Source organism: Solanum stenotomum, chromosome 12, assembly GCF_019186545.1.
Source record: "Solanum stenotomum isolate F172 chromosome 12, ASM1918654v1, whole genome shotgun sequence".
Taxonomy (NCBI): Eukaryota; Viridiplantae; Streptophyta; class Magnoliopsida; order Solanales; family Solanaceae; genus Solanum; species Solanum stenotomum.
In genome coordinates this window covers 34,964,904-34,980,527 of record NC_064293.1, presented here as the reverse complement: position 1 = coordinate 34,980,527, position 15,624 = coordinate 34,964,904, and the positions used below count along the sequence as shown (strand labels likewise).

The 15,624-nt window shown below is 35.9% G+C and overlaps 1 protein-coding gene and 1 pseudogene across 1 annotated transcript; one reads left to right on the top strand and one right to left on the bottom strand.

Annotated features, from left to right (window-relative positions):
- Positions 1-125: 125 nt before the first annotated feature.
- Positions 126-11,100, bottom strand: LOC125848196 (uncharacterized protein YNL011C). The gene is made up of 14 exons (XM_049528018.1): positions 10,747-11,100; positions 9,303-9,419; positions 8,613-8,745; positions 7,765-7,861; positions 6,706-6,749; positions 6,427-6,583; positions 5,189-5,260; positions 4,173-4,256; positions 3,097-3,198; positions 2,669-2,716; positions 2,386-2,511; positions 1,071-1,163; positions 653-851; positions 126-563 (listed from the first exon to the last, which is right to left on the bottom strand). The coding sequence occupies exons 1-13, from the start codon at positions 10,949-10,951 to the stop codon at positions 750-752; spliced, it is 1,380 nt and encodes a 459-aa protein (XP_049383975.1). The 5' UTR covers positions 10,952-11,100; the 3' UTR covers positions 126-563; positions 653-749.
- Positions 11,101-13,319: 2,219 nt separating this feature from the next.
- On the top strand, positions 13,320-14,769 carry LOC125847383 (uncharacterized; annotated as a pseudogene).
- The last annotated feature ends 855 nt before the right edge of the window (positions 14,770-15,624 follow it).

Sequence of the window (15,624 nt, the reverse complement as noted above, 5' to 3'; positions counted from 1 at the left end):
CATTTGTAACTTTCTAAGAAGTTTTATTACCATAATTTTGGAACTATTGGACTCTGATACAGCAGTAGATCGAGTACTTGATCACTATGTTGTCCTGTTTGCAAATCACAAAAGCTTCTCTTTTGGCGGAATAAACAAAAAAAAATAGGAGGAAAGACATCACAGCAGTTTGTCCCTTAACGGGAACGGAAAATATTCAACACCCTGCTCTAAAGAGAGAACATTTAATTTTCCTATAAAATAAGGCCCTTGATGTAAAGAAAATTCCATTATGTACAACAGCAATTACGCTTCAATTCCAAACAAACAAACTGTGGTTGGCAAAAATTTCATTGATCTGTACCTCTGTCCAAATACGAAACATCAGATGTGTTTCAGCTCAATTGTGAACAATGATATTCTTTCCCAGTAAGAGCTGAATAAGATCTAAGCCAATGCCAACGTGAAACTATGGAAGCCTTACCCTCATCCTTCGGACTTCATGGAGTTGAAATCAATGCAGAGGTCTTTGAATTGTTTATCGATCTACAAGTTCGCACAAACAGCCTATTTCTCTTCAGACCCTGCAATAGCAGCACAAAAAATATTATGAAAATCGATAGATGTATGAACAAAACAAGATTACTGCACTCCCTATTAGCGAACTTCATACCGTTGCAAGTTGTGCAAAAGGGAGAAACTTCAGAACACTACTGTGCCACAAGCTCTGAATTTTCTGATAAATTAAGGTTTAACGAGCACAGTGGCATTCAGGCTCGTTCATCCGTCAACAGATTGGAAAGTGCTTGAATCAGTGACTTGGGATCAAAAAGCACACCCACTTTTGAATCATGGAAGGAATCCACCGTGACCTACAAGAACTCCAGTTGTCAACTTAATTGAAGAGGATCACCAGCAAAGCAATCACATGTAGTGGATCTAGCGACATTTATGAGACCGACTTCGCGAATTTCAAATGAGCACTAGGTTTTTTAAATTAAAACGAGAAATCTCATGACCAATAGAAACTGATCAAGTACATTATTGATTTACCAAGAAGCATTTCTAATAACCATGAAACAGGAACATACCACATTGAAAATTCCTTGAGAAGCCAAGCTTTCTATATCCACAGGTATTTGGCCGTTTTTCGGCACCAGAAGGGTGTTGACATATTTGTTTGGCTGAAAAGAAAAATTCCATCATAACTTCATAAGAAACAAAAAATTTAATTTTCATGGCGAGATTCAAGGTTATGTTTGTGCAAGTATGTGAAATCTACTGTTGTGTGTTACATTCAGCTAGTTGCTCAATGAACTAAAAACAAATTAAAATTACAGTGATGAGAGCCAAATGATTTTGATCAAATTGCAAAATATAATGGATACCCACTTTTCATTGTTTGTCCATGAAATAATTTATACTCTCAAGAAGAACTTTACAGCCTACTATGTAATGTGAGGGGCATCTTGAGCCACTTTTCCTCTTTGTTATATCTCTCTTTCTATTCAATTGGGATAAAGGGAGTAGCATTTTTCATCGACTCTACAGAACCATAGGACTCGAAAATTAACTTATGAGATGCAGTAGGAAAACACTTATGTATGAAGAGAGTTCAAATTCTTCATCAAGTTAACTTCCTCCCCACTTTCAGACACACTTCTATTTAAGTAAAATAAAATTTTGACTCTCACTCTCATACTTATGCCAGCCTATCCAGGATGCCCAATATGAGATGGAATGAACACGATGCTATAGAAGATTGGAACCAAAATACCAACGCAAACCACATATAATAAATGCTACAGCATGAGTACTGATCTCTTGGGGAAGGAACTCATAATTCCATGAGGTTCAATGTATGGATCATGTAATCAGAGAAATGGGATGGCAAATCATATGAGCTCCCATGAAATTTAACTGAAGCATCTGTCATGAGCTATAGTTTAGTAATGAACAATTGACAAAGCTAGCAGAGTATCACGACCTATGATGTCAAACTAGGAGTTCCAAGTTCCAATGCCAAAATAAGTTGGAAAATTGCTGATGTGGAAGTGCTTGAGAATGAACAATTGGCATTGCTATCAAAGGATCCATCCACACATTGAGACTGTTAACTAGGCCACTAGGGTGTGCTTTATTCAGTAATTTTTGGGTCGGATTCAGGATCCTACAACCACAATCGGGAACATATTGAGTAGTCCATAATTTCTCATCACTTTCCTTAAGTTACATCTAGGCAATGATTAGAAAAATATTCAACTGACAAGATGCATGTTCTACACATAAGGACTGAGAGTGAAAACCCCAATTAAATGAAAATCCATAACAACACACAGTGGACAAATGAAAATACATAACAATTAGTCAATTTGAGAAGAAACGCATAAATGCTTAGGTACTTACAGGATTTTTAAGACAATTATGAGGATCTCCATAAGTTCGATTTAAGGCATCGGTAATGGCAGTCACAAAGCAAGAAGCACTAAGGCCACTAGTTTCTCGATCATGAGAACCATTCAACAGAAGTACCTGGGATTAAGAAGAAGAATTGTTGGGGAAGGAGAAGAAGAAATTAATAACATTGACATGAGAAAAACATCAATGAGACGAGGAAATCATTTGCACAGACAACACAGTTTGTCTGAGAAAGCAGCAATACAGTTATTATTTGCATCGCCTAAATTACCTTGGGACAAGACTGTGAAGAGATGGTTTCCCCCACTCCAAGTAAAACCTTCAAATGGAGCAGCAAAATCACTGAGTACTTATTTTCGTTCTTTTCAAAAAAAAAATGAGAAGAAGAATGATAACATAATAGTGATGAGTGATGACAATGCCATGCTTGAGAAGATGAACTCAATTAAAAGAAAACAAATTAGTTTGTCAATATTAGGTATATCTTCAACCTACTTGTTTTAGTTTGTCTCACAAGCAGGATCGACTCGACAAAACTAGATACTTGCACATGCTTTAACAATGGGGGATGAACAGTATAAATATCGAAATCAAATGAGAAACAACAAATCCTGAGTTGTAATAATGCACCCAGCACCACCCAAAGCATTTCATGTCTGTGAACTAATGTGGAAGAACTTAAGTTGCATGCTACTCTACCAGAGAAGGGCAGATGGAAGTAAAGAGGGATCCCATGCCAAATACGATACAGTCAACACTTCTCAACTGTTCCAAGACAGTGGGATTTACAGTGGGGAAGACCTGTACAAAAGGCAAAGAACCAGGAAATATCAGCAGTCAGAACATCAACTATAGAGCTAAAATGAGCTTTTCATTAATCTATTTATACTATTTTTAAAGCATCAAAATCCAACATGAAATATTGATCAATGTTTTTACCTTAGTTATTGTATTCTATGGTGGATCAAATTGTAATTACAATTAATCTTTAAGAACTTCATAGTTTTATTGCATTCAATTTTGACCTTTTCTAATACAAAACATTTCCTTTTACAGTGATATTAGGAACGCCAGTAGTAATTCTTGTTCCCAATACAAGAAGCAAATTCAAAAACGGTAAAAGGGATTCAACAACCTTTTTTATAACCAAAAAATCCCTGAGAGTTAGTTGCACAGTTCAAAGCTCGGTGGGTAATGCGCCACCCTTCTCCACTTAAATTACCAAACTTATGCATGTGATTAGTGATAGAGTTCAAACTTGTGAAGTACATACAACCCCCACATCATGCGTTGCGCTTTAACCACTAGACCAATGCCCTGAGGCTCAGCAGCTTTAACCATCTCACAGGTGCAAGATTAGCTACTTTTATTATAGGAGAAAATATGCATAAAATTAACATGTAATCCCTTAGAGACAATCTTTTTTTTTTTGATGACAAGGGACCCTTAGAGACAATCTTGTCAACACTTTCTTTGGTTGCATAAAGCTTTTAAGTTTTGACAAGTAGGAATGTGGAATGAACTTTCACAATCCAAAACTCATATGGCAGATATTCTTTGTAACATCCAAATTTAGATGAAGGACAATCATTGGAGACAACTGATTGATAAATATATTTCTTCTACCTCGTCTGGCAACAACATTTTGAAGTGAGGGTTTAGCTTTAACGACCTATCAGAAAGTGCTTATCTTTTAAAAAACATGTTATTATACAGGCATGCAGAGTTCAAGTCTCATCTTTCTATTCATTGATAAGAACAACAAGCCTATTTACCTCATGCAATAAGTTGCTTCCTTCACTGGACATGTAGAATATCCGTTTTATTCTAGAAGGAAGTGCTGGGGCTGAAGAGGCATCCTGTCCGACAAGGTTCAAAAAGTGAACTGGTTAAGTTGAGCAAGACCAACCTACTGCACACTAGCAAAAATTGAAAGCAAGTACTCTAGATTTATATTGCATCTCCTGACTTTCTATACTGTGTTGTTGCACAGATCAGACTATTCAACAGACGTGTAAAAGTGAAATATCTAGCAAAGGTAAGGGCCATGACCATGATTTGGACTATTTCGTGAAATTTACCATCACTCCACCAGTCTCTAGTACATATATGCAGGGTACTCAGTAATCTCTCCGATCCAAAGTGCCAATCCATCAACTTAACCCTTTGAAATCACTCGGTTAGATCAAATTTAACATCCTGAACTATTATACCAAGGCCCTTTTATACAGAACGCCCAAGTGCCCATATGTACAAAGCATATCCAAAATACTCTATAACATAAGCATCTCATTTACCAATCTCTTTCTCCTATAGAACAAGATGGTATTATACAAGTTATTTAGCAGTCTCACAAATATGAGGCTTAATCATTCAAGAGTATGTTAACCCAAGTAAACAAGTCTCCTTAAAAAGCCCATGTCATACTTAAGCTTTGAAATTATCCACAACATGCAAATGGAAAGTAAATTATTCTTATCCATGTTCGTTATTGAACCTATCAAATGAATCGAAAGTATATCCCAGATAGATTATCCAAATAAATTAAGGGTTTCTGATCTGAGAACAAAATACGATAACAAGGTATGGTAAAAATATCACATTTCAGCAGGGATCACAGCAGCTCCTTTTTAAGAAGACTGTATTTATCATGATTATAGTTTATGTTAGGAATATAAAATTACAACAATTAACCTTGCAAGTAGTATCTGTTTCCAGAAAATTTTAAGGGAAAAATATAATAAAAGAAACAAAAAGCATTACACATCAAGATTACAGACTGCTTTGATACCTTGTCTATAGGTTGCATGGATCCATGGGTTGGATGAGATATTTCATTTTGTCCGCGTATGACAGTTCCATCCTACACATTGGTTACATGCAACAAAGAAAAGTTTTAATTGTAGTTGCAAGCCATTATCCATTAACTAAATTATTTTAACTTTTGTATCTAATCGACAAATAAAGGAGATTTTGAATGGCTTAACAAACAGTGTTTACCACTTTGAGCACAGGAAACAGATTTTAAATTTGTCAGTTACTGTTCAGAGCCTTGTTTGTTAGAAGGATCATCATCCTGAATTCCTATAGAAATTCAACTTCATCACGTCTGAGATAACTACAAGGTACTACTCTTACAAGAACAACATACCTAGTGAAATCCCCCAAGTGGGGTCTGGGAAAGGTGCTATTCTTGCCGATGAAAACAGTATCCAATTTATATTGCAAGTTACTCATTGATAACAACTTTCAAGCCATGGTTCTTAGTATTTAGCACTAGTGTTTGACAGTCATTGTTTAAGATGACTTTAAAGGCAAATTATAGAAACTTCCCAAGATTATGGATTATAAGAAGCCATGTAATTGATCAAAAGAATCTCAAAGAAGATGGCATAGGTTCCTTAATTCCCTACTGTTAACAAGCACAAAACAGGCATCCAAGTGACTTTTCAGGCACATATGACCAATTGGAAATAGAAAACTGATATTATGAATAGCCTGAAAAAAGAGAATTCCTTATCAGGTAGGCATAACACAATTAGAAAATAGACTTGAATAAGAAAACATAAACAGGGCATTCCTCATTTTGGTTATATCTTTTCCTAGTTTTATGGACTTATGATTGCATCTTTGCAAAAACGCTCATTTTCCATATCTTCAGCCACACTTGTCTAATTATATTTTTCCCTTCACCAGATTACATCCATTAATTTATTTTTTTGAGAAGTGTGATACTTTCCTCACAAAGTGATCAAGATATTCCTGGCACAAGAAAGACATCAATGCATTTAAGCGACTTACTGAAGCTCAAAAGCATGCAGTCATACTCATTTGCATTAGATGCTAAGAGGAACTGGATTCCTTGTGACTCTTTATTTATGTCTAGTCTATATCAAATAAGGATGACCAAAATACAAGCTCAAAATAAAAGAAGGCGCTGATGATGAAGGTACCGAACAGAATAATTAAAGAGTCAAGGTATAGAAAGGAGAGGTTAGATAATTGTTTTTATTAACATAGAGATCATACCGATAACTCACATCCCAGGGTAAGCCTTTCATTTGTAGATATCACGGGAAGAACAAAACTTTCTGCTGGAATTTCTGAAACCCGTGAAAACAAAAAGATTGCTGCATCTAGAGACTGGAAGAATATGCGTGCTCCAGCGAAGAAAAAGTTCCCTATACTGCAAGTGTAATAAGGTCTTGTTACCAACTTCAGTCACTATTACAAGTGCTGATAAAAATAAACCACCCAGAACAATGACTAAAGGATAATATTAAGCTATACAGACAATTAGTAAGATACCTTCCATTGCTGAAACAGAAACGCTCATCTGAACGCCGGAGAATCTGAAAACAGAAAGAGACAACAGCTGGTTCAATAGCAAAGCCAACAACTTCTAAAGACGACCATTCAAGAGGGAAAAAAAGACCCAATTAATGAGCAATTATAAAGTATCTTTTACTTCCAGTGGAAGTTTCATCATTATGTACAACAATTGACAACAACAACCAGCAAATAGCTTCAAAAGTTTCGACCATATTATCTGATTTCAACACCATGGAATGCTGGCACAACGATAGAAAGAAACATTGATTTTTGGATAAGGTTACATATAGAATTTGAAGGAATATTAATGATTTGACCGTTTAGTATAAGTGCTCAAGAGGTGAATATTTATACACTCAAGCTGCAAACTAACCGCCATTGATAAGTGTTTGGTTGATTCATTGGCCATTAAATGCCATAAGCAGAAGTTTGATTCAATTAGGATCAACCCAGTCCCCTATCATAAAATCATTAATTGGAAGGGGGCAATCTAAACTGGAGGTCAATATAACCCTACTAATAATAAAGACATCCAGATTAGGACAGTAGTAGGTGTTATTAGGTGCAATGAAGCTATTGGGAACCTATTCTCGATAATAAAATTATAACAAGAATCAGAACTTCTTTTATATGACAGAATTACAGCATGATAGTTTGGGCTATGGGTTAAAATACACTGCTTAAAACCACTAAGTTTAGGTATAGTCATCCATTCTATACGGACTTGAACTCCTTATTCTTTCCAAATTTGGCAACTTGTGCCCTAAGATGTAACTCCCCCTCTAAACTAATGAAAAATATACTACATGTATATAAACTTATTTAATGCAGCAATAAGCATTGGATGCAAAGATTATCCATCAACAAAAGACAAAGATGAATTAAATAGCATAATAATGATGAAGAACAAAGTCAGCCACGTCTAAGGAAGAAGAACAAAATTCTGCAAGATAATTTTCAAGGCAATAATGCATCTTAGAAAGCAATAAGACAACCCGAAACAGTTAATAATATAGAAGTACCTAATTGACCAACCTGATCCTGGAAGTAAGCCAAGAAAGCTCTTATAGTTTCCCTATACGGTTTTGAGACATCTTGCCAAAGTTTATGGCTGCCCTCCACAATTTCATACCTGTCATGATCAATTAACAAGTATAAGTGGGTATACAGAATTCAGTAGAACCGGTTAAAAGATGAAAAGGTTCTCAAAGGAACCACTGTTTTTCTTTTCTTCTTTTTTTTTCTGTTTATTTCCTTCTTTTTCTTCCTGTCTTTCTGTCTTTCCATTAAGATGCCATCATTTTAGTAAAAAAATTCACATTTGTGTAGGCATGCTACTACTCCAAGCAGTCAAGACCTAGGTAGTTTCCTAAGCTTATATCTTCTTCCTATCAAATTTCTGAGAATTAATTCTTAATACTATGAATCTTTTATTTCTTCTAGGTCATTTATATGCGGCCTTGTCTGACAGTTGGGGTTTCTTCTACATCCTTCAATTTTATAGCTATTGTTATTGTTCAGGAGTTCACAAACACAGATAAACAGATCTGCACCAAAATAGATCCAACATTTTTGTTCTTTCCTCAAGATCTATCCGTTGTCTCACCTCTTTGAAGAATTTTGTAGTTAATATTCCACCTGAGTTTAGCTATCATATAAGAAAAATCATGATAAGCCCAAGGAACCCATGACCATGGCATAGCAATTATTCTATCTAACCATCTAATCTGTGTTGATAATATTTTACCACTGAGCATGCATAAGAAGAAGACTTGTAGCCAAAAATTCCACAAAGTACTTTTTGGAGAAGAATCCAAGAGCATTGTAGAGAAAATGAACAGAATTGATGGAAGGTGTTACACAAACTATCTGGTTTTAACTACCATTCTGATTTGGCTCTTCGTGGATCAAGAGGTAAACGATGACCAAGCAATATTCGGACTGCACGAGCCTCTGACGTGCTTTGGTCGGATAATCTCAAACATCTTGATCGTATATCTCCAACAGCAGGACCACCTAAATATTCACGGTCAACTTTTCTATCTTTCATTCGTGTTGCCAGAAAACATGCGTAAAGAATGATGCAAAAGCTAAACAGGGGAACAAACTCATTAACATAACTGTAGTCAGCAAGATAACCAACAGTCATACATCACTTTATTTTCTGAAGAAACTTTATTTTTCTCTTTTTTTCTTGGGAAGGCCTAAAACATTACTAGCTATAGTTGGAAAAGTGTTGTGCACTTCTCCCAACGAAGATTTAGTCACCGTAACTCTTCAGATATCAGTCCACAGCAAACTAAAATGAAATGTAAACTATCACACACCCAAATATATCTCACGTGGGGAAGTCATGTGCTATTATTAGTGCCTTCTTTTTTCTTCTCATCGGAGTTATTTCACAAAGACTTGCCAGGGTAAGGAAGAAGAGGAGAACAAGCACAACGTGGGGAAGTCATGTCTTATTAATACTGCTAACACTAATTTTCAGATGCACCAGTTTAGTGAACACAAATAAAGAGTGCCAAAAAGGAAAGATACAGAATAGAAAGGATTGGAACTTTTAACCATACCAAGAACACGAACAATTTCGGCTGTACTTCCTCCGTCATCAGAAACAGGGAGCACATGAGCTACACGTGTAGTTAGATTCTTAAGCTCTTCAACCACACCATTAAATGCAGTTCCACCTGTAGCAGTAGTAAGTTCTCAGAAAGTAATCATCAAGAGTCTTGATGTATAATACAACTACACCTTCAATATCAACCAACTTGAGGTCCACCACTATATGAATCCTTGCTGACCATGTCGCCACACTTAAGCTCATTCCATACCAACATTACACAAAATAAAAATAAAAAGTACTATGTTCATTAAATTTTCTACTGGCATATAAATCTTTGACAGGACTAAAAGACTCCTAGAGTAAATGTACTAACATGAAAAAAACATATTCCCAACTAATTCATATCGCTTGTATAAATCTTTTTCTTCCATTGTACCCTATTTTTGGTTAGGTCTACATGTATTCCTAGAGATTGTAGGTCTTCCAACACAATTTTCGTACATCTGATTTTAGACTATGTTGCTCAGACTTCCCAAAAATATTGCCTCACACGTGTCAGATCTTCAATAGTTTAATATTTTTGGAGGATTGGACACACACTCCTTTAAGAACCTCACTCTTCTTATGCCAACTAAACTTCTAATGCATATGGTTAGTCTTACTTCTACTTATCCTAAAACCCTTGCTCTCTAAAGTATTTATCCATAGTTCAAACCTTTGGTGGACACCTTCATTGGTTTCGTCAATTAGCACAATATCGTCAGCAAATAATATACGCCATAGGACCTCATCTTGTATTGTATTAGTTAGTTCATCTATAAGATTACAAGTATGGTGTCAATGCTGATACCTGGTTTAAACCCACTATTATGGGAAACTCCTCTGTATCTCCAACTATAATTCTTGCACTAGCCACAAGCTCCTTCATACATATCTTTATGGCATTCATATATTCAATATGAATTCCTTTCTTATCCCCAACACCTACCAAATGACCTTTCTTGGTACTTTATCTACTTCCTATGTTGATATACAAACATTTTATGTCAAAAAAATAAAGCAGGAAATAAATGCTGAACTGGGAATGATCCAATTATTTTAGTTGAAATTGCATATTAACCGGACAAAATCCAATTCCTTTAAACTTCAAAACAAAATGCCAATTCTAAACAATGCCTACGTTCTCTACCCACATTTGGCACTGACAACCAAAATGTAATTGAGAAATAAACTGATATTGCAAGTAACAGCATAAAGCTTCATTCCTCTGAATTAGTACCCAAAAACACTAGCATTCAAAATACCCAATTCTCATCTCAGTAACAATCAAAATGAGCTTTTTGGTTTGTGGGTACTTTTCAATATTCAACATTTACATACCCCACCAATCAATTAAGCAAGTAAATCAACAATCTAGCCAACAAAAAACGGAAAACGCGCAACATAGGTACCTGAGAAAACAAGAATAGAAGGTTGATGGGTAGTGGAGGAACTAGTAGAGGAGCAATTACAGTGACGAGCAGAAGAGCAATTAGAGGCCATAAAGGAGAAAGAAAGAGATCTGGGGGAACCTGAAAATGGGGAAAAAGTGAAAGGAAAGGTATATAAAGAAGAGGGCTTAAGAAGTGGAGAGGGTCCCAAATAACTGTCCGCCATACTTGTCGCTCTCTATTTATACCATACACAAACCCCAACTCTCCTTAGCTTTTACTAATGCAATACCCAATTCTTACACATGCACCACAATCAAAGATACCATAAATGGACTCTCCTGGAAACAGACAATTCTCTTCCTTTTTTGTTTCACTTTTGCCAACAAATGAATATATCTTCTTTTTTTAAAACAAGAGAGTGAAATATGTATGGTATATGTCACGCCCCTTTATTTTTCCTCAAAATTAATTTAAGTATGTTTTGAAAGAAAAAGAGTTTCTTCAATTAAAGTGATATTTTGAAAAGGGATTATTTTATTATTCAGAGTTGATAACGTTCAAATATACTTCTTGAAAAGAAATATAAACGATCGTATACAATATATTTACCCAACTATGAGTCGGGGTCGATCCCACAGAGAATATGGAAGAATATTGTCAATAGTAAATATTTAACTCGATAGTCGTTATAAAAATGGGGGATTTAAATTGAAATAAAATAAAATAAAAATAATAAAAAGATAGCTTTGAACTAAGTATTTATTTATATTCAGATTATGAAAAGTAACTAGGAATGTGTTCCCCATAAGCTCATAACGCAGTAATCCTAATAATAGTAATCATTTTCTAGTGTATTATATGCAAAGTGATAAGTTAGATATCTCTAAATCTTTGGTCCGGCATCTAGAGAACTTCATCCCGCACCCTGGTCCGGCTACGTGTGTATAATTTACTAACCCTTATCTTTACCTCATATTAGACATCATAATCGATGTTTGGCTTAGTTATTACTTCACACCAATCGACACTAGCCTATTAGATAGTATCACACTAAATCTATGTTGATAATTCTTTTCTTGTTAATTACCTCCTTGGTCCGGCAAGTAGTAACAAGGCGAGTTCTAACGTTGGTCACCGTTAAAAAGACTTCTAAACGAAAGAATTATCAATGCATGCAAAATACTAGTCAAGAATTGCTTATTTACTATTCATACTTTGTTAATCGATCATGGTTCCCACAACCTTAGTTGTGGATTTAATTACTCATATTAGCAAGAACACAATTCATAATCGTAGATAGAGAAATCATGAACTTACGTCAAGAGAATAGTAAACCCAGAAAATTAACTTGAATTGCAAAGCCAAAATCTTCAAAACGAACTTGGAAAATCAATAATTGCTAGGGTTGCAAATTAATCTCCAAAGTTACAAGGCAAAAATAGAATAATAGTGTCTAACCCCCAAAAACGAGGTTTACATGTCCTATTTATAGAAAACAAATCCTAAATAAAAAAGGAAACAAATTAAGGAAAGTTTTGTTCAGGTACGCGTCTTCGATCCACGAGACTGACCTACGGACCGTCAATGGATCTACGGTCCGTAAGTCCCTTCCGTCACTCGGGACTTAGAAAATATTTCAGCATCCAACAATCAGCTTCTCTGAAGCAAACGACGGACCAGCAGCACGGACCGTAGATCGACCTACGGTCCGTCAATCCCTTCCGTAGCTCCATACTTAGCATCTTCAAAAATCAGGTACTGGTACCCTCGCAGTCTCACTCTATGGATCAATCTACGGACCGTCAATGGGCACCGTGGTTCCACCCTTGGTCAGATTTCCCTGATTTGTCCTCAACACATTCCTGCTGATCTACGGTCATCACCTATGGACCGTAAATGGACCTACGGTCCGTAGATGACCTCCATGGATGCCTTTTTCTGCATTTCCTTCAGCTGTCTCTAAACTTCCGCGCCTGAACACATTTCCTGCAAAACATGATAAAATACATAAAAACCAATATAAAAAGGCCCTAAACACACACAACTTGTAAGTGAAATGTATTAGAAATACCGTAAACTCACGGTATATCAAGAGTCACCACTTGGAATTGAGTTTTGGTGTTCCAAGTCACCTTATTATTTAAACCCCTAATCAAAAGGAAATTTGACTCTTTATTTTTATTGGTCTGCGAACTAAAAATTCGGGTAAGAAATTCTGTTGACCAAGGGGAAGGTGTTAGGCACCCCTCGAGTCCCATGGTTCTAGCACGGTCGCTTTATTGACTATATATATGACTTAAATTAATTTTTTGAAAATAAAGGGGCGTGACAGATGGCGACTCTGTTGCGGACTAACCAGAATTCGAGCTTGTAAATATTGACTTGTGTATGGCTTTATTTATTTATTTCTTCATTTATGTTTTGGATATTATATTTGTTGGCTTAATATGCTAAGTGTTTACTTTTCTTTTTACTATTTTAATATTATTTGAATTGCATTATAACTGTCTTCTCTCGCGCACCCCTCTAAGTCTTCTATAATACAATTATGGGAATTGCGACTGCGCACCCCACTTTTGTCAAGATAGCCAATGGATCTTCGGTCCACGGTGAAGGATTTTTAGTCACACATATTTAGAATAGGGAGCACCCATGCACAAAGCCGGAAAGCGCTGCTACCGGTACGTTACTACTCACTAACTCGAGTTGTCCGCTCGTTTTACAGCCAGTCTAGATACCTTTCTCCACAAGTTCAACCTTAGTATAACTGAAACCTTCAGACATAATATCCTTACTAGGTTCTGTTTTATCTGCATCATGTGCATTTAACTTAGCAAGACTCGGCATGGGGGTCGGGTCTGTCTAGGACAGGTACCTTTTCTTGAGACCATCATGTACATTTTTGTGCTACTTGTTGCATCATATGAAAGACTATAACAAATGTTGACCGGCTTTAAATAATTGACTAAAAAAAAACGTCTATTTTTACCCATTTTCAGCAACTAATTCAAGATAAACAAAGTGAAAATATAAATATATATATATATATATATATTATATATATAACCCTCAATTGTATTCTCGCCTTTATCAAAACATCAAGTTTTTTTTTAAAGAAAAATAATAATAAAAATAAATAAATAATAATAATATTAATAATAATAATGCATATACAAAAAAATAAATAAATAAATAAATAAATTTTAAAAAAAAAAAAATATATATATATATAAAAAAAAATATATGTATGTCTTCAAATTTGTTTCAAATAATGCATGTCCACCTTCTTTTTATTACTTTTTCTTTCTCTTCTTCATGATTCACTTGTCAAAATTATCTCCTTATCCGGTCATTCTCTCCGAAAACAACCTAGGCTTCCCCTAAGAAAGGTCAACAAAAGTCGTTTTCGAAAGAATGATTACTTTAGGCATTCTGAGTCATTTTTCAGATCTATGAGAAATCGCGAGTTTCTTTTCCTAACCAGGTAATCATGAGATCTATGAGTTGTGATAAAAGACCAAGGGATGAAGCAGTCGAAATGGTCAATGATCCCCCAAAGTTCATGATCACGGATAAAACCCCACCACTACTCATGGCTTGGTGGAACGATATGCATGAGTTTAGGCGAACTGAGATATTCAAACATCTTGATTTCCTCATAGATATCATGAGATTTAGTCCTGACAGAGATTTGATCGAGGTTTTGATCCCTTTTTGGGATTTTACAAGCAATGTGTTTCGCTTTAGCGATTTTGAGTTGACGCCTACATTGGAGGAGTTGGGTGGTTTCACAGGGTTAGGCAAGGATCTCCGAAGCAAAACACTCATAGCCCCAAAAAGCATCAGCGGGAACAAATTTTTTGAACAAATGCACATCATCTATCCTCATAAGGAGTGTTTCGATAATGGGTTGGTTTCCTTGGAATTTCTATACTTAAAGATATGGAAAGAAAGAAGGATTTTCAGACTACGGGAAACAACTTAAAAATAGGCAACACCTTCCTACTTGGGAAAAGCATAAACAAGAAGCATTCATGGTAGCCTTTTTGGGAACCATGGTTTTTCCAAGGAGGGATAAAAAAATCAATATTCGTTTGTCGGGAATAGTCGTTGTTATGATGAAGAAAAAGAAATTCACTATCTTGCCAATGATGTCGGCTGACATTTATTGTGCTTTGACTAAATGTAGGGAAGGGGAAGACTTTTTGAAGGTTGCAGCATTTTATTGCAAATGTGGTTTTTGGAGCACTTGTATCGCCATCGTTTTGTGACAGATTTCAAATCTGAATGGACAAATTATATTTTAAGCCACCCAGACAGGATGAAGGAATTAGTAGACAAATTGCCAAAAGGTGTGAAAGCGTGGAGACATTGTCTTCTTAAATTAACTGCATCTGATATTACATGGAACTATCATTGGTTCTCTACGAGTGAGGTAATTGTTATGTCTTCCTATCGTCCATTCTTTGTTCTGACAGGCCTTCGAGGATTCCAACCATACATACCCCTTCGGGTGCTACGACAACTAGGACAAAGACAAATCTTACCTAGGGCCGAGGATACACAGAGTTTCATATGAGAGGTGTCGTCTAAAGATCGAGATCGAGAATCAGAAGCACAAAAGATTTGGGGTGGTAGTCGAACTTTAAGCTCGAAAGCTATGGTAGACGATCGTGTTGAAGGAGAAGTAGACCCCTCATACCTCCATTGGTTCTTTGATCAAGCCCCCCTCAAAGTAATGCCCGAAGGATCAGCGCGATAACTCAGAGATCGAAAAGAGAAAATTGAAGTCAGAATCAAGCAAGCTCGGCTCAAGGTGGAAAGAAATTACAGGTCTACTCTGGATATCCTCAGTAATGATCTAAAGAATGCTAGAGAAAAGTTGGCTCAACGTGA

What these genes read in the sequence shown, in the direction of transcription:
- LOC125848196 (XM_049528018.1), bottom strand. Translation starts at nt 10,951, where the DNA reads ATGGCGGACAGTTATTTGGGACCCTCTCCACTTCTTAAGCCCTCTTCT. An exon ending in CTTCCATCTGCCCTTCTCTG is followed by an intron (nt 2,717 to 3,096) that starts GTAGAGTAGCAT and finishes CTCCATTTGAAG; the next exon opens with GTTTTACTTGGAGTGGGGGA. An exon ending in CTCAAGGAATTTTCAATGTG is followed by an intron (nt 852 to 1,070) that starts GTATGTTCCTGT and finishes GAGTTCTTGTAG; the next exon opens with GTCACGGTGGATTCCTTCCA.